The sequence below is a fragment of the Aptenodytes forsteri genome, unplaced genomic scaffold (genome assembly GCF_000699145.1).
Source record: "Aptenodytes forsteri isolate BGI_AS27 unplaced genomic scaffold, ASM69914v1 Scaffold249, whole genome shotgun sequence".
NCBI classification, from domain to species: domain Eukaryota; kingdom Metazoa; phylum Chordata; class Aves; order Sphenisciformes; family Spheniscidae; genus Aptenodytes; species Aptenodytes forsteri.
The window spans coordinates 1,087,624-1,104,589 of NW_008796188.1; the positions used below are offsets into that span (position 1 = coordinate 1,087,624).

The window sequence follows — 16,966 nt, forward strand, 5'->3', positions numbered from 1 at the left end:
CGGGGTAGAAAAGGTGGAGAAACTCTCTTCCGTTTGCCTAAAACACTGACCAAACTGTGAAGAGAGCTTTGGGCAGGTGAGACACCGTGACAGGGATCCACGAGAGCCACCAGCACCCGAGCAGGCAGAGCCTTTCCCAACGGCCGTTCACACCACCCTCTGAGGATGCCAGACGCAGAACCTACAAAATCCTTTTTATTGTGTTGCTGGGACTGTAGCTGTGGAGCTGCACCACCACCACCATCCTCGAGGAGGTATTTCCCCCTGAACGCCGTCCTTGTCATGCTGTGAAGTCTTGGGTTGCCAGGTTGAAGACATTGCTCTCCATGGATGACTGCCACTTGCCCCAGTTCCTCTTGATCTCAGCCTGGACCTGAACCGACACCACGGACTGGTGCTGGCACCCAGGGGCACCCGCCAGCACCCGCTGCAGGGGCAGGAGCTGCACCTGGGGCTCAACAAGGGATTTGGGGTGCAAGAGGGTGGGGACCCCCATGCATGTCTGCATGCCCAGGTGTGCACACATGCATGGCTGTGTGCATGCAGTGCTCATTGGCGTGCATCCTTGGGGGTGTCTGCATGACCACGTGTGTGGCTGTGGTGCCCAGGGGATTGGTGTTGGGGGGGGACACTCACCTCCCCATTCAGGAAGCAGTAGAGCAGAGCCACCAGGAACCCCTGGAAAGGACAGACAGAGCAAAATTCACCTGAGGGCTGGACCCCTCCGTGTTCAGCTGCTGCCTGCGTGTAGCATCCTCCCACACCTCTTATCCCATCCCACAGGGGGTAGGTGTATGGGATCAGTGCAAGCTCACAAGACCACAACCCTTGTGCTTTGTCCCTGGTGTCTGAGGGGTGTCTGGGACATCGTCCTCTCCCAAAAGAGTGCAAAGCCCCAGCAGCACATCCCAGGGTCTCCTGGTGTGATCTTGGGATGGGACAGGATGGGTACATGGGGGTTTTGCCTACCCATCTCCCCTAGTCCGTACCTGGTAGGAGCCGAGGACCAGCTCAAAGTACAGCCGGGCATCTACACCGATGTGCTCAGGAAAGAGCGCAAACACCACGTAGTGCACCCCGAAGAGAGGGATGAGGAGCAGCGTGGACTTCGTCAGCCTCCTGCAGAGAGTGGTGGCATGAGCGGGGGCCTGGGTGCAGGCGATGGTCCTGATGCCCTGCAAGACAATCCCTTCCCAAGTGCTTGGTCTTAACCCAAAATAGGTTTTCCATGAAAGGCAGGCCTTGGAGGCTCCAAGGGTGGTCTTCCTCTGTGCTCTGCCAGGGAAGGATCCCTGCTGCCCTGGGTCCCCCCAGAAACTGGGGTGAGAGGAGCTCCCCCTTGCCCGAGCTAGCCCTTACATGTACTGCTGCTTGTAGTTTTTGCTGATGTCCGGGGACCGGATCTTCTGCGCTAACATCCTGGTGACATTGAGGAAGATGAGGAAGTTCACCTGCCACAGGAAACCGTGTCTCAGGCTCTGCGCAGACCGCTGGTTGGGTCCCCCTGTCCATATGGGACCCCCGGCTCTGGGGCCGGGATGCTCAGGGTACATACTCACAAATATGGCCAGGAGGATGGGAGCCTTGATCACCCACCAGTAGAGACTGGTGTAGTCATCCCAGCACCTATGGGAGAGGAGAAATGGCTCTGCCACCCACTTGCACCCTTTTAGCCCAGGTCTCACCCCGCCACCCCCCCTCCAGCCCCCTGCCCCATTTGCACAGCACCTCTTGCAACGGGGCACCGCTGTAGCATGGGCCCCCCCAGGAAATAGAAATAGCTTTAAAATAAAGTGCTGCCCCACTTATCTCCTCCTGAGCCTCCCGTGCAAGAGGTTCGTCCCCCACGACTTGCATGGGGGACATGTGGCCGAGCTGGCCTGGAGAAAGAAGAGGGGTGGCTGCTCTTACCCATGGTTGTCGTACTGCAGCCTGGTGACCACCCAGACGCAGACTGTCAGCATGGGGACGCCTGCAAGGACAGGACCCAGGCAGGGATGCGGAGTCTCCCCAGGGCTCTGGGGAGCCCCTGTACCTCCCCTCCATCCCTTGTCCCCAAAAACACATGTCTAGGTCAGGTCTGGGGCCCTGGAGGTGGCAGGAAGGTGACAGCCCTTCCCCCTTCTTCAGGTTTTAAGAGGAGATGGTGCCCACTGATGGTGATGTGCCTGTCTGTGTGTCACCTCCTGGCCACCCTTCTGCCCTCCTGTGTGTTCTTACATCTAACCTGGGCACCCGGGACAGGCATTTCCAGACCCAGATGGATGTGGGAAGAAGGAAGGACCTGCCTCTGTCCCATCCTGATGACGTTCAGGATGGGTCGGCGGCAGATGCTGCTGCAAAGGCTCTTTGGTGGGCGTTAGCAAGCATTTTCCCCTTTGAGTGATTTTGCACACATGCCACGAGGGCAAGGATCAGGCCATGCTGCCTGACCAGCTCCAGGGGCTGGCAGGAGCTGGTGGGTGCCCCACCAAGCACGAGGCCATGCAGAGAGATGCTGGGGTGGGGGGACATGCCAAGAGCAGCCATGGGGAGCATCGTGCCTGTGGACCTCTGGCCAGGTGGGTCTCAGAGCAGGCAATCCCCGAAAGCAATGCCTACCCCTGATCTGTGTCAATGGGACCTTGCTGAAGGGGTTGATGTGCTGGGAGGCTCCGTACTCACCCCAGCCGATGAGGATGTACCACCAGATGTACCTCTTGTCGGAAGTGAAGGTGAGCAGCAGCAGGGTCTGCAGGTACATGCCCTCCACCAGCAGCCAGTAGAGCCGATGAGGTGTACCACCAGATGTACCTCTTGTCGGAGGTGAAGGTGAGCAGCAGCAGGGTCTGCAGGTACATGCCCTCCACCAGCAGCCAGTAGAAGTTGGCCAGGACCGAGTACTGGAAGAAGGAGATGGCTGCTTTGCAGTTCACCTGCGAGGATGAGGAGGGGGAAGGCTCAGGAGTGCTGGCTGGCATCAGACCCTGTCCTTGGGGCACAGGGGATGGTCAGCCTCCCCGTCCATCCACTCGAGGAGACCTGTGATGGCCTTTCAGTGCGGCGCCAGGGATGCTGCACCGGCCCTGCATGTCACCTGTGGCATTTTCTGCTCTGCCTGTGCAACATGGGCAGATGACCACAGGCTGTTATTGTAGGACCTTTAGAAACCTGTGTCTGTGGTGTCCACAGTGTTGTATCTGGGCTGCACGCAGGGGTTTCTGTTTCTATTGACAACCCCAAATCTGCGCATCCAGCAGTGCAAGGTCTGTTTGCATGTACATGGTGCTGCTGGGGTTGCGCAGAGCTTTAGCCCCGCTGAGAGACTCTCTCTGAGACCAGGGAGAGCTTTGAGGGCAGAACACGTTCTCTGCAGACAGGGCCCATGCAGAGATGCTGTCGTGAACCTCCTGAAGTGCACCCAAGCCAGCCTTTCCTCCCCAGGTTCACAGCCTCTCTCTCTCTCCTCTTTGCTAAATCCACTGCAAATCCACCTAGACCCCTCCAGATCAGCTCATGGTGCCCTCTCCTGCACCATGCCCGGGTTGGGACTCGGCGCCTTACTGTTGACATCGTGCAGTGGTCGATGGACTCGTCTGAGAAGAGGACGGCATCCTTGATGAACACAGCGGCCCCGCGTAGTATGAAGGAGGTGAAGAAGTGGATGTGGATAGAGTTCCTGGTGCAATGCAGCTTCCTACGGGAGGAAGAGATGTGCTGTGCTCAGGGAGGAGCAGAGAGAGCAGATGGGCAGAGAAGCTTCTCCTCTGGGAGCCACTTCCCTGGCTGGCCCCCAGCCCAGGGGACCGTGTGCTGGCAGCGGTCAAGCACAAAGCCCATTATTTCCTGCTCTGAAATAATGAAGGACAGCGTTGTGCTGTGCTCAAGGTGGAGGTTTTCCTGCTCTGAAATCATGAAGGACAGCGTTGTGCTGTGCTCAAGGCTGCTGCCCAGGGATAAGGTCTGCTGGGGAACATCCTCCAGCCACCTCTGGAGAGCATAATTCTGCAGCATGGCGAGGTCTGCAAAAACAAAGCTTGAAAGGGCAACCTGAGAGTTTAAAGTCTGTCTGTCAGCAGGAGAGGACAATGCTGCAGTTCATCTCATGCCTCCCTGATTATCCGTGTTGGCAGGGATGGAGCCTGGCTGCTCTAGGAGGGGAGAGACTGAGAGCAGCCATCCCCTGCTGATGATTTACCCTGCTTTCCTCCAGCTGCAGCCCACGGAGCAGCCAGCGCCGAGCCCTACCTGAAGCAGGAGAAGATGCTGATGGCCAAGAACAGGGCTGCCAGGGACGTGGAGTAGCCGCAGGTGTAAAGAACCTTCATGGTGACAAAATAGCCTTTCTGGAAGGGAAAGCACCAGCGGAGTGAGGCAGCATGGGCTGGGAGGTGCTGGTCTGCGATGGACAGGGAGGAGGCAGGGTGATGCCTCAGCCCTTGCCCAGGCTAGGCTTGTGCCCAGCCAAGCTCAGATCCCTCCAGGCAGCCCAGCAACAAGGATGAGGCCAATGAGATATCCCCGAAAGCATCTTCGTGTTTCATTGCCCGATGGCATGGGTCAACGTGGAGTAGGGTGATGCTAGGGAGGGTGCCCCACGGCCCCCGGGGGACACACTTGCCTTGGCCTCGTTGTCGTTATTGCTGCCAATGGCCTCCAGCTCGCAGGCGTTGTAGTAGGGAGGGCTGGGGAAGCTCCATCCTGACTCGGTGCAGTTCCTCTGGATCAGCGCTGCAGCGACAAGAAGGGACCTCACGAGAGCCACAGGCATCACCTCTGCATCAGCACCCCCAAAATGTCCAGCCTGGGGATGGCACCTTGCTCTCCAGGACAGAGCCTAAATCCCAGCACCAGCATGCCGGCTGTGACAGCAGCATGGTACCCGAATGGCCTGGCTGCCCCATCCCTCCCATCCAGATCACACCTCTGCCCTCCGGTGCTGTGCCTGGAGGTGCCAGGACATCTTAGGGCAGGATGGGAAAGCAAGCATGAATCCCCAGGGTGGGAGGGAATTAAGGCTAAAACGGGGCTTTTTCATTCTGAGGGCTTCATCAAGCCTCTCCTGAGCTGTTTCTGCCCTAAAGCAAGCACTTACCAACCCTCCATCGCCTTTTCAATTACGCCCAGCCAAGGAAGTGCTCGGATGCTGGGGGGGCTTGTCGGGTGCTCTCCTTCACACTCCGCTGCCTCCAAGATGGATGGAGGCAGCGGCTCCCCCGACAGCGGCACCCACCCCGGGAGAGCGCCCGGCCTTGAAACAATCATGATCTTACGCTACGTTTTTCATCCATGTGGCTTGGAGTGGTACTGAGCATGTCAGGAGCATTAGGCTGGTGTGTGGATGGGCAAAGGAGGGCATCGAGCAGCTAGGGGACTGTCCTGGTGTCACCCAGTTGGAGGATGAGGTCCCCAAGTGCTCTACCCACAGGGGATGCTTGGTACTGGGTGATGAAAGAGTTTGGGGACTTTCCTGGCGTGGCAGCAGCCTGTATCTCTGCTTTTGCCTGTCCCCTGCTTGGATTGCAATATATGCCAAGCTTTTGGATGGGGCAGGAGCTGTGGGACCAGAGGGGAAGGGCAGGGGTGGCACAAGGATCCCAGGCAGGCAGGGGTGGGTGCAGCTCAGCCCTCGGTCCCAGGGGATGAGCGGTCTGGGCCGGATTCAGAGCACTGCACCTTTGGACTTCTTGAAGACGTGGAGGATGTCGGGGCAGGCAACGGCTCGGGACTGGCCGACGGGCACGGCTGACCAGCAGCTCACTCCATCCCACTCGGTCAGGCAGCCTGGGGAGGGACGGGATGGTTAGTGCCGCTGGGAAGGGACGTGCTGGGCGGACACACACAGCCCCCCGGTCCCCAGGCACAGCCCGCAGCAGGCACGGCCGCGCAGCTGTAACGGGAGAGTGGAGGGCGGCCAGCCGTCACCCGATCTACAGGGCCATGCCGTACCCCCTCAGGAATTAGGAGCATTCTGGCTCCAGTTCTGGGAACGACCTCCGCCAGCGCTGAGCTCTCCTTTTAGCCCTGCGGTGAGACGGGACTTGGTATTTCCTGGGCTGCATCAGACCCAGAGCTCCTGCAGGGAGACCCCGGGGGACGAGGGTGTGGGAAAGGCTGGGACTTTCCTGATGGCATCTAAAATAATGCAGGTTTATGCTGGATTTCTGCACCCAGCAGCCGCAGTGGCTCAGCTTGGGACGTCTCTCCAGCCCTGAAGAAGGAGGACAGGAGAAAGCACCGCAAGACTTGCTGGAGAGCAATTAGCTTAAACATGTTTTGCTTCTCTCTCTAGCACTGAGTTCGTCTCTAAATGACTCTCCAATTGCCTTGGAAACAAGCACGGCTGAGCAGACGTGGGGCCTTGAAGAGTTAGTGCTGCAGCACACCAGGATGAGACATAGACATCACACTTCCAGGACAGCTCTCCTCCTTGCACATGTACATTATTAACCTTGTAGATATACATTATTAACCTGGAGCCACATCTATTCCCAGCCAGGGAACGTGGACTCAGACAAGTCTAATTAGTTTTCTCTGATTTCAGCGAAGCGGTCTGTATGTATCTGGCCAGGCTTGGAGGGGTTTGCAGGGCTGTCACTACAATGTCAAGGTACGTCTTAGTTTTTGCTCTGGAGGACGGGTGAACTGAGCACAGCTACTGGGACCCGTGCTGAGAGCGGTTGCTTCATTTCTTGGGGTCTGAGCAAAATATCTGGATGTGTCTCTATGGCAGAGCTGTCCTGCTGTATAAATGTACCTCTTGCTGTATGGACAAGCTCTTCCAGCATGGTGAGTGCTGTGGGACCACCCGGCCGGGAGCCAGAGGAGCAGCCCATGGCACAGGGGTTGAGCTGGGATTCACGCAGCTCTGCGGTGCAATCCCAGGGAATAAAGTCATCCCTCCATTTGGATGGGGAGAAAAGGTTTAAGTCCCCCTTCCCGCTCTGTTTCCCTCTCCTGGGCTGCTGCAGCATCTAAAAAACCCCCATTTCTTAGAGCTGTGCAAAATTGGAACAACTCTCCCATGGAGAAGAGGTGATGGAGGCAAGTTTGGGGGGGACAGGGCAAAAAAACATGAGCAAAGGATCTGGCAGCGTGTGTCATTGCCCACCTCGCAGGCAGGAGCTGTGCCTTCAGTGTCCCCACACGGTTAGTCCCCAGGGGTCACCACATCCTCTCACTGTCCCCTGTCCCCGGGCTCCCAGCCGGTGTAGCCCGGCAGCGCGAGGTGTTTGGTTTGGATTGACCCAAAGCAACCTGCTTTATTCCAATTTTCCCAGTGGAGGGCTGAAACATCCCCGAGATCAACATTATCCTTGTGACGTTCTTGACATGGCCGAAAAGAGCATTTTTTCCATCAAAATGCAGTTTGATGGGAAGTTCCTGCTCAGCATTTCTGCTGGTTAATTATATGCAGACCTGCCAGGGCTGCCTCCCTATTTCTTGCTGCTCTGACTGGTATCTGGAGACCTCCAAAAGAGATCATTTGAGCCTCACCAGCAGGTTATTTCTTCCCAGCTATTTCAGAGCAGTAAATGCTGTGAGCACCGGAGCAGACTTTGAAGCGAAAGCTCTGCAAACACGATCTCTAATCAGTTTTAGGGCCCCACGGTGGGTTCCCCAGCAGGATGCTGAAGCCTGAGGTCCCTGTCCTGTTCCTTCACACTATATTGCCACCACGTCCAGGGCATGTGAGCCTTCCCCCCCCACATCGTCACTTCGTGCCATGTTCTCCGCAGGACCCTCCCCACGCTGGCACAAGCAAGCAAGGGGGAAGGGATAAATTCCGTTTCGGTGGGCAGCAGAGGTGGCAGTCAAGCAAGAAACCTGGGGTTAAATACTGATTTTAATTATGCATTCATGCTTCTTGGTTATTTTCCTACAGCGAGATTCCTTCCCTCTGTCTGGCACGATCTGGGCTGCAGAATGGACCTTTTCCAATCAACTTGGCTTTTCTCTGCTAAGCTGGATGATACGTTACATCTCTGCACAGTTACTTAAGCAATTATGCACCTTAACATGCATTTATTGAGATGCTTCATTTTCACATTTGTATTAGATGAAACCCATTGAATGACGCATTTCTTATTCACTAGGTGATAATTTTTACCCAGAATTTGAGCCAAGCTGCTTTTGGATGGAAATTGAAATGCAATTAAAAAAAAAAGTACAAAAGCAGCATTTTGAAACTGTTTTTCAATTAGTTAATTGGTTTAAAAGTCCTGGATATGTAAAAATTAAGTTTCCTAAAACATGTTTAGCATTAAAACTAACTGAATTAGGAAGGCAAGAAGGCATGAAGTGGTGACGTGCACCGTGTGACACTCATGCTGATGGCCAGGGCTCTGCACCACCCGTGCCCGCAGCCCTGCCTGGCCCCAGAGCATCGGTGCAGGGAGGGCAGGAGTGGGGCAGGAGGCTCTGCTTGGGGCATGGACCACGCCATCATTGCCATATGCCATAAATCTGGGGGGACTCAGCCCCTGCGGCTGTTTGCATCCCTCAGCCCACCCGTACCCCCTGGCTGCAATCTCAGCCCCCCTCTCTCCCTGCAGCAGAATCTTTCGGGGCTCTCCAGGGATGCTCCTTAGCCTTTGCCTCGGCGCTGCTCTCCGTTTTCCTGAAAATACCTGCTTTTCTGCATCCACGTGTGCTCTGCAATCCCCCTACCATGGATCATCCTCCAAAGACCCCCTTAGCAAATCCTCCCCCCCCTCCCGAGGGAGATGAGCCCCGTGCACGGCGGGCGGCTCGCACTCACCTTGCTGCCTGGGCGGTCCCGGGGGGGCTGGCGTTTGGCTTTCAGTCCTGATAATCTCCAGACATTCAGCTTCTTGCTCTTGGAAATAGAGGACGACGGAGCAGTCGGGATGTGTCGCTCGCACCTTGGGAGGGGGGAAAGGGCAGACAGTAGGATGCCGGGCATTAAGAGACCTGAGCAGGCAGGGTACCAGCCAATATTCACTATTTCTGCTGCAGCCAGCCCCAGGAGAGCCTGTCTACATAACCGTGCTTTTGGACCCTGACATTCCTTAGCTTTCTACTGTTTGCCTTGTAAACACCATAATGAACCACGACAATTATTTCTAATTCCCTCCAAAAGGATGTGATGCTTAAGGGCACCGCTTCGCCAAGACACAAGCGGCATGCAGAGGAGCTGAGCTTAAAGACGGAGGGGCCGACCCCATCAGCAGGGCAGAGGCGAGCACGTTCAAAGCCTGAGCAAGGAAACCATGTAATTAGAGATTCACACCTATTCAGACATGTCTAATCCTTCCTTTGCTGGCTGGGTTTTGCTCACGTGGGTTTTGCTCACGTTCAGGCTGGTGTATTTTAATCGGAGGCATCGGCAACAGCCGTCGGAGTTCACCCTTCTCCTGTTCCCCAGCTCTTTGGGGAGATGCTGCAAAATGGGCACGTTGACTTTCTTAAAGCTTTTGGGTTTGCTAGCAGAAGTGCTGAAACACCAAGGAGTACGCTCCGACCCCACAGCTCCCAAAACCACAAGGGATGTGGTGGCTCAGTGCCCTGGGATAGGGCTGCCCGGGAATCCCCGCTTTTGGGGTTTGTCCCCTTGGCTTCCAGCTGGAGAGCCGGGAGATTGAGGCTGAACTGAGAGCAGGCCATGAATTTTTCATGCCCATTCCCAAGCATCCATGCCCATTCCCATGCATCCATGCCCATGGGCGATGCGGTGGGGGCTGCAGCATCCAGATACAGGAGATATCTGGGGCAGGGTTTTTGGGTCAAGGTATGGGGTTGGGTTGCTGATGGTTTTAGGTGTGCAGACAGAGATAAAAGCCGGAAAAATAGTGGGGTGAGGGTGGGCAAATGGACCCAAGGACTGGAGGGAAGTGTAGGGCATTAAAGCATCGCTTGGTTGAGTCCTGTCCTTCCCTGCCCTGTCCTGGCCACCATGCAGCCACTCCTCTGGGGTCCCTTCAACTCCCCCAGGAGATTTCGTTTTCTTTTCCTGCTGAACACAAGACTTACAAGGAAATTCCCGGTCTGCAAAATGCGTTTTGGGGATGGTTGCTGGGCACAGCACCGAGAAAGCACACTACTTCATTGTAGCGATGAAGGACCTGCGCTGGGCAGAGGTGCCGCAGCCCCTTTTAGCTGCAAAGCTGCTGTTTTTTATTCTTGATGGCAACGCAGCCTGGCTGCTGGAGCACCAGAGCAGGTAACATGCAGTGCTCCCTTCAGAGCTTGCTTCAGGGCAGGCAACTCCTTGCTGTGCCTCAGTTTCCCCATCTGCAAAGGGGCCTGATGCCATCGCTCTTCTTATAAAGCCCTCAAAGCCTCCGGCACTCCCCCGGTCCTGCTTGCTTTCCCTGCTCTTTCCCTTTTCCCTCTCTTTTTTTCTTTCCCCCTTTTTCCTTTCCTTTCCTTTCCTTCCCTTCCCTTCGCTTTCCTTCCCTTCCCTTCCCTCCCCTTCCCTTCCCTTCGCTTTCCTTCCCTTCCCTTCGCTTTCCTTCCCTTCCCTTCCTTTCCCTTCCCTTCCCTCCCCTTCCCTTCCCTTCCTTTCCCTTCCCTTCCCCTCCCTTCCCTTCCCTCCCCTTCCCTTCCCTTCGCTTTCCTTCCCTTCCTTTCCCTTCCCTTCCCTCCCCTTCCCTTCCCTTCCCCTCCCTTCCCTTCCCTCCCCTTCCCTTCCCTTCGCTTTCCTTCCCTTCCTTTCCCTTCCCTTCCCCTCCCTTCCCTTCCCTTCCCTTCCTTTCCCTTCCCTTCCCCTCCCTTCCCTTCCCTTCCCTTCCCCTCTCCTCTCCTCTCCTTTCTGTTTTGTCCCTTTGTTTTCTTTTTTCCCTTTCTTTTTCCTTTCCTTTCCCCCCCTCCTTTCCCCCCCTTCCCTTTCTTTTCGTTTTCTTTTCCTTTCCGTTATTCAAAGCCTCCGTGTTAGCTAAAGAATTTGTGGAGCGAAGCAGCGCTGGGAGAAATCCCGAAGGCTTTGCAGAGAAACGCTGAGCTGAAACCTTCTCCCGCCGGAGCCCTCCACCCCCCGGCGTTTGCTGCCGAAACATTTTGACAAGTTCAGGATGGGTTTGCCGGCTCGGCTGCCAGGCTCACTGTGCATTGCTCTGGCAACACAGCCGCTCCGTGTCCCCCCAGTTCAGTGGGGGCTCGGTGCCAGCTGATACCCCACGGGTCTGCCCAGGCATGGGGAGCACCCCACGCATGGTCTTTGCCGCCTGCACCTTCCAGCCATCCCAACCTTCACGCCTGTGGATGCTCCCACAGGCCCTTGGGGTTTGGAGCTCCTTCGAGGCGCGTAGGACGATCTGAGCAAAGCCCCCACCAGGACCCGCGTGAGGATGGAGGGGACCGTCCCCGAGGCAGGGCAGAGTGGGTTCACCCTCCCTGGGGATGCCCTGGAGCAGCCCCTGGAGCTGAACCCCGCGGGAGCTTTGCCGGCTGCCCTGGCCGGACCCCGAGCGCTGTCCCAGCCCCGGGGAGTGCAGCAGGGTCCCAGCATCGCCCACCTCCCTCCCTGCCCATCCCTGCGCTGCATGTCAGCAAATCCTCCCCCAGAAGCTGCGATGAAAGCACCTGAGTGGGTGCAGTGGTGCCGGCAGCTCGCAGGGCTGCGGCTTGGCATCACCCCTGGGTCGGGCAGCACGAGGGATGGGGACAGGGATGGGGATGTGCTGGGGGACACCTGACCCCCTGACTGGGACTGCAGGCATGCCGCTCCTCAGGGGTGGCCAAACCCTGAAGTGGCTCTCACAGGCAGGGGACCACCGCGCTCACTGCCCACCCTCTCCCCCCCGTGGTCCCGTCCTCCGGGGGGACACTTACCCAAAGCATCGGGAGTGCAAGCAGCCGGACCAGCAGCATGCAGGTGCCGGGGGGCTGCCATGGGCCCCCCATAGCTGGAACCAACCCTGTGCTGCCCCGTCCACTGGTGTCCCAGCTCAGTCCCCGAGGGGCTGGGGACAGCCCAGCTCCTCCTGCATGGCCCTGCGGGTGGGGGGCCGCATCAGGACCCCAGCTCCAAGGGGCGACCCAGCACCCTCCTTCCCCTAACCCCGCTTCGCTGCTCCTTCCCAGCCCTGTCCTGCTTCTGGCTCCCTCCGGGACCCTTTCCCGCAGAGGGTGCTCAGTCCCACTCGGGTGGCCCTGACCCACTCCCTGTGCCCACCCGGTTCTGGCTGTCCCCCCCCACCTCGCTGCCCCTGCCCAGTGCCGATGGGCTCTGTCTCTCTGCGAGACTGAATGTCACAGCTCCTGGATCTGGTAATATGGCAGGCTCCACCCTCCGCTCCCCCTCCCCACCCAGAGGGCTGGATGCGAGGAGCAGCACGGGGGGACACCCCAGCCTGGCACTGCCCTGCCTGGCTACCGCCGGGCTCCCAGCACCCCCATACCTGCTCCCATCAGGGACCTGGGACCCCCCAGCTGGGCCCAGGGGGATGCGCGGGGCAGGCACGGAGCCCTCTCGCTGGCTCCTTGGATGCTGCTGAGCTGGATAACTGCTGGCTAAAGAGCACGGAGCCCTCTCGCTGGCTCCTTGGCTGCTGAGCTGGATAACTGCTGGCTAAAGGCTGTGGGAAGTGGGGGTGCAGCCAGGATGGGGTGCAGGGGACATGCCGAGGGTCACACTGCTCCCCGGCCGGCTCCACGCGGGACCTGGGACTAGAGGAAGGTAGAGAGCTCAAAGGAGGTGTCGTGATGGTGGGATTGTGCACACACACGTGTACAAACACATGCCCTGACACGTGTGTGCGTGCCTGGACACATGCATGCACACGGGGTGGGGGCAGCGACGCTCCTTCAAGCCCTGCCTGCACGGGAGGCTCTGCCGGCCCCAGCATGGCAGGCAGCGCTGCCCATCCCCATCCCCAGCTGCATCCTGCCTGCTCACCTCCTGCCTCTCCTTCTGGGACACCCCAGACCCCCTCTCCAAAATGCACCTTCTGCCCAGAAAGGCCCAGGATGGGCACCGGGTGTCTGGCAGGCAGCACGCAGCTCTGCAAAATAACCTTAACTCTGCCCCAACCGAGGTTTTTGGTCTCGGCTGAGCTCGTGATTTTGGTGGTTTGGTGCTACCAGGATGCCGGGTGCTGTAACCTCAGTACCAAACCAGAGCAGAGCAGAGGGGGTGCTGGTGCACCCCGGGAGCAGGAGCAACCCATGATGGACACACACCTCCCTGAGCACAATACACGCAGAAGAGCATCCCTCCCAGCCATGCCCAGGAGGGGGCTGCCATCGGGGCCAGCTATGGACTCCCAGACCCTCACCTGGGATCTCCTCCTTTTTTATATGTATATATATATACACACACATATAAAATATATATATATAATCCTCCATGCTAGAAAGCCCCAGCCCCTTTAGCAAGGGGAATTTTGACCCAAACCTCACCATTTGAATGCTTTTAGTGATGAAGCAGAGAGGGCAGGAGGGGCGAAGGAAGGAGGAGGAAACCCAGGAGCGCAGGGAAGGCAGCCGTGATAATCTCCTGGGATTAAAGATCCAGCCTTGCACCCCTGGACCACCCAAAATCCTCCTCACTGGAACAACTTCAGGTGTGGGCGACGGTGAAAGGAGGGACTGAAAATGGCCCCAAAGGCCCTTGCTGAAGGGTTAGAGGGCTGGGGGGGCTGCACTGCACTTTGAACTGGGGTGGGAGGAGGGTGAACCATTTATGTTGCTAATTTTAGTAATCCTACGTCATTACCATTTCTTAACGAGGCAGCAGACCACATTAGCTGCTCCTTCCATAACTTCTCATAATGAGATGCGAAGCCAATGAATGAACCGCTGCTGTTGCTCTGCCATTCAAAGACCTCAATAAGAATTGCTGTGTAAATTAAATACCCCTAAAAAAATACAAATAAAAGAACTGGGTCCTTAATATTTAAAAGCACTTGTTTGACATTATTAGGAGCGACCGACGCTGCTCTCGGAGGCGCAGACTGGCAAAGGCTGAGCCTGCGGTTATGTTGACACAAAAGGCTGTCGGGACCAGGCCAGACTCATTACCGTCTAATAGTTTCCACTGAAATGCAAACACCCAATCTTAATCATTTTATTTTCTGACAGCATATAAACACGCAGCGGGAAGGTGCCTTATCAGACGCTGCTAAAACCAAATAAAACAATACCTGGTGCAAATAACCCTGTGCCTGAGCCGGCTGCATCGCCCCACGGGCAGTGCAGGCAGCTCCGGCTGCCGCCGGCTGAGGTGGGGGGCAGAGGAACGGGGTGACGGGGGACACGGTCTGGTTTGGGGGTGGCGGTGGCCCCGAGCCACCCAACGTGTCCTCGCAAGGCTGGTTTATTTGGTGCCATCTGGTGGCAAATTGACCGGAGGGTCCCGTCCCCAGCTGGTCACTGGAGGGGAGCAGCCCAGTTTCAGAGGTGGCCGGGTCTGGTCCCCCCTGGTGGGAAAGGCCAGATGAGATTTGCAAAGCATTGCATCGCTGGAGGATGCGCGTTGCTCTTCCCTTCCCCAGCAAGCACCCCATGTGATGGGGGGTGCGATGGGGAGCAGTGGGGACCCCTCAGGCGATGCCCAACCTCCTCCGCCTTCCTGAACTGGTCCTGCCCTTCCTCCACTGAGGATGAGCTGGGACAGACAATGGTGGCTTGACCTCCTGCCTGGCGCTGGGTGACCTGGCCAGCCCTGCCAGCGTTAGGGCCATTGCTCTCTTACACAGCAGCAAGTGGAAAATCAATGAGGTCAAACTCTCTGCATTGCAAATCCTGGCCAACCTGAGACCCTCCAGCCCCCTCCGGGCTCCCCGCCTGGACCAGCATATGGGCATGCAATGGTGACAGTGATGGGGACGGCGGTGGATGACTGGAGGGGACAGGACGGGAGGATTTGCCTCAGGCACATCGCTTTGGTGTGGCAGCACGGGCATGCACGGCCGTGGGTGGTGGGGAACAGTGACCGTGGGGCTCCGTGTCTGTGCCAAAGCCCCGGGGAAGATCCCCGGAGGCTGCCCTCCAGCCACGGGCGCTCCCATTAATCCCACACCAACGCTGGGATTGCTGCTGGTGTGTATCAGTAATTGCAAATGACTCAGCCATTTCCAAAGCAAATGAAGTCACTCGCAGTAATCTTTTTGCAAGTGGCAAATGCTCTTTTACAAGGGCTGGAAATTACTAATTGTGTTACCTCCATCCCACCTTACAGCAAAGAAGCGGGGTGTCCCCAGCCCTCGCCAACAACCTCTTGCTTAATTTTAGGCTCTGTGGAAGGAAACAGTCTGTGAAGGGCGATTCAGAGTAAGAGGAGACCACGGTGGCTGGATGATGGCTCGGGGAAGGTGGAGCTCAAAGCACCAGCAGTGTGAGACCTCCTGGAAGGGGAAAGTTGTTATTTTTTTGTAATTAGCTTTCAAAATGACATGCTTTCACCCATTCGGGCTCCTGGACCCACAGAGCATCCCCGAGAGGTGTGTGCCCGAGTGGCTGTGTGTGACAGCATGATGCAGAGTACAGGGGACAGTGGCTGCCAAGCTGCCACTCCGTATCTGGGGTTTGACTACATGTGCAATGACAAACTAGTTTTTGGACTGTTTTTTTATACCCCTTAGGAGCCAGCAGTGATTATGGGGGGATGTATTGCCTCAGTGGTGCTTACTTCATCTTCCACGAGTCTTAGGCAAGGTTGCTGCCTCCTGCCTGTGTTTCCTCATTTTGGGAATCCCTCCGGCTCCAACTTGTCTCCAGGGAAGGGGGATGGCACAAGGGATGTGCCATCACCTCGCTGTCCTCCCCCAGTTATTGGAGGGCAGCTCAGTGAGTCATTGCTGCCAGGCCATACCAGAGCACAGCTCATCCGGGCTTGATGCATCACCGTCCCGGTGTTCCCGGTCTGACGGACGGCCATCATGCCCCAGGTGCGCCTGCTCTGCTGCTCGGCTAATTTGCCAAAGCTTGTTGATGCCAAGCTTTCAATGCTTGCATTGCAAGCAGAGACCCGTGCAGAGAGAGCATCGCGTGCCTCCGAGGGGCTGGATCACGTTGTTCCTGCTCCAGATGCCTGGTGCAGCATCACCCCCTGCTCCCAGCTTGCGCTGTGGCATCTGCTTGCACCTACATGGTACAGATGTTGGGTTCATGTCCAAGGTGGTGGCAGAGGGTGCTGGCTTGCGCTGTGGCGTCTGCTTGCACCTACATGGTACAGATGTTCATGTCCAAGGTGGTGGCAGAGGGTGCCTGTCCCTCCTGGTCCCCAGGGGATTGACCCTGTTTCAGAACCACTGCCTTGGTCCTGACCATGGCCCAAAGCAAAGCTTCTGGTGGAGCCCATGCTCTGCCTAACCAGAGGATGGGGCTGAGTTCCAGGCCTTGGGTTTGATTTAGGGTGCGGATTTAGGTGAGGGTTTCCAGAACAAGAAATCCCAGACTTAAAGTAAGAGAGAGGCTCAACAGCTTCCAAAGTGAGGGCTGCTAGTAAAATTATCTGCTGAGCATCCTCAGGGTGTCTCTTGGCACACATCTCGGTCTAGGGGTTGGGTTTGGCAAGGTGGCTCTTACTGGGGACAGCAGGGTCCATCCCCACCAGAACTTCATAATCCTCTGATCCCTCCTGAGCCCTGGTTTTCTATGATGCACATGTGGATGGCTTGTGTGCCATCACCAAGCATGCCAAGATGGGGAGCATAAACTGGTCCTGGGCTGTCACCTCCCCCCAGTGCAGGTGAGTTGGCTGATGGGGGTCCTCACCCCACCTCCTTGGTGAGAAGAGGTGGTATCTCCAACCGGAGGGTCATTTCTACCTGTGAAAGGTGTCTCTGGGCAGTTTCCTGGGGACAGCACAGCCGCAGCTGCCTTTCTCTGTCCCCATCCCACGTGCCTCGACACTTGCATTTCTTTGCACCCAGACCGTGCTTTCCCGGCCAGCGCTTCTGATGCCACTCGACATCCATCCATCACCTGGCAGTCGATCCTCCCGCTCACCCACACAGCCATGAGTGCTCCTGCCCGAGGGGGCCTGGGCAGGGACTGCCCCCGCGCTGATACCTGCAGCCCT

The 16,966-nt window shown here is 57.2% G+C and overlaps 1 protein-coding gene across 1 annotated transcript; it reads right to left on the reverse strand.

The window, feature by feature from the left end:
- Window positions 1–280: 280 nt before the first annotated feature.
- LOC103906049 (vasoactive intestinal polypeptide receptor 1) lies at window positions 281–11,844 on the reverse strand. The gene is made up of 14 exons (XM_009287874.1): window positions 11,773–11,844; window positions 8,741–8,864; window positions 5,656–5,763; window positions 4,601–4,710; window positions 4,228–4,325; window positions 3,544–3,676; window positions 2,794–2,915; window positions 2,665–2,696; window positions 1,912–1,972; window positions 1,560–1,626; window positions 1,360–1,451; window positions 990–1,119; window positions 637–678; window positions 281–373 (listed from the first exon to the last, which is right to left on the reverse strand). Exons 1-14 carry the CDS (start codon window positions 11,842–11,844, stop codon window positions 281–283), a joined length of 1,284 nt encoding a protein of 427 aa, XP_009286149.1.
- Between the last annotated feature and the right edge of the window lie 5,122 nt (window positions 11,845–16,966).

Bases quoted from the DNA above. Each gene is read 5' to 3' on its own strand.
- LOC103906049 (XM_009287874.1), bottom strand. From the start codon at position 11,844: ATGGGGGGCCCATGGCAGCCCCCCGGCACCTGCATGCTGCTGGTCCGG. The intron at 5,764-8,740 runs GTGAGTGCGAGC...GTCCCTCCCCAG, and splicing joins GGGACCGCCCAGGCAGCAAG to GCTGCCTGACCGAGTGGGAT. The intron at 374-636 runs GTGAGTGTCCCC...GTGTCGGTTCAG, and splicing joins ACTGCTTCCTGAATGGGGAG to GTCCAGGCTGAGATCAAGAG.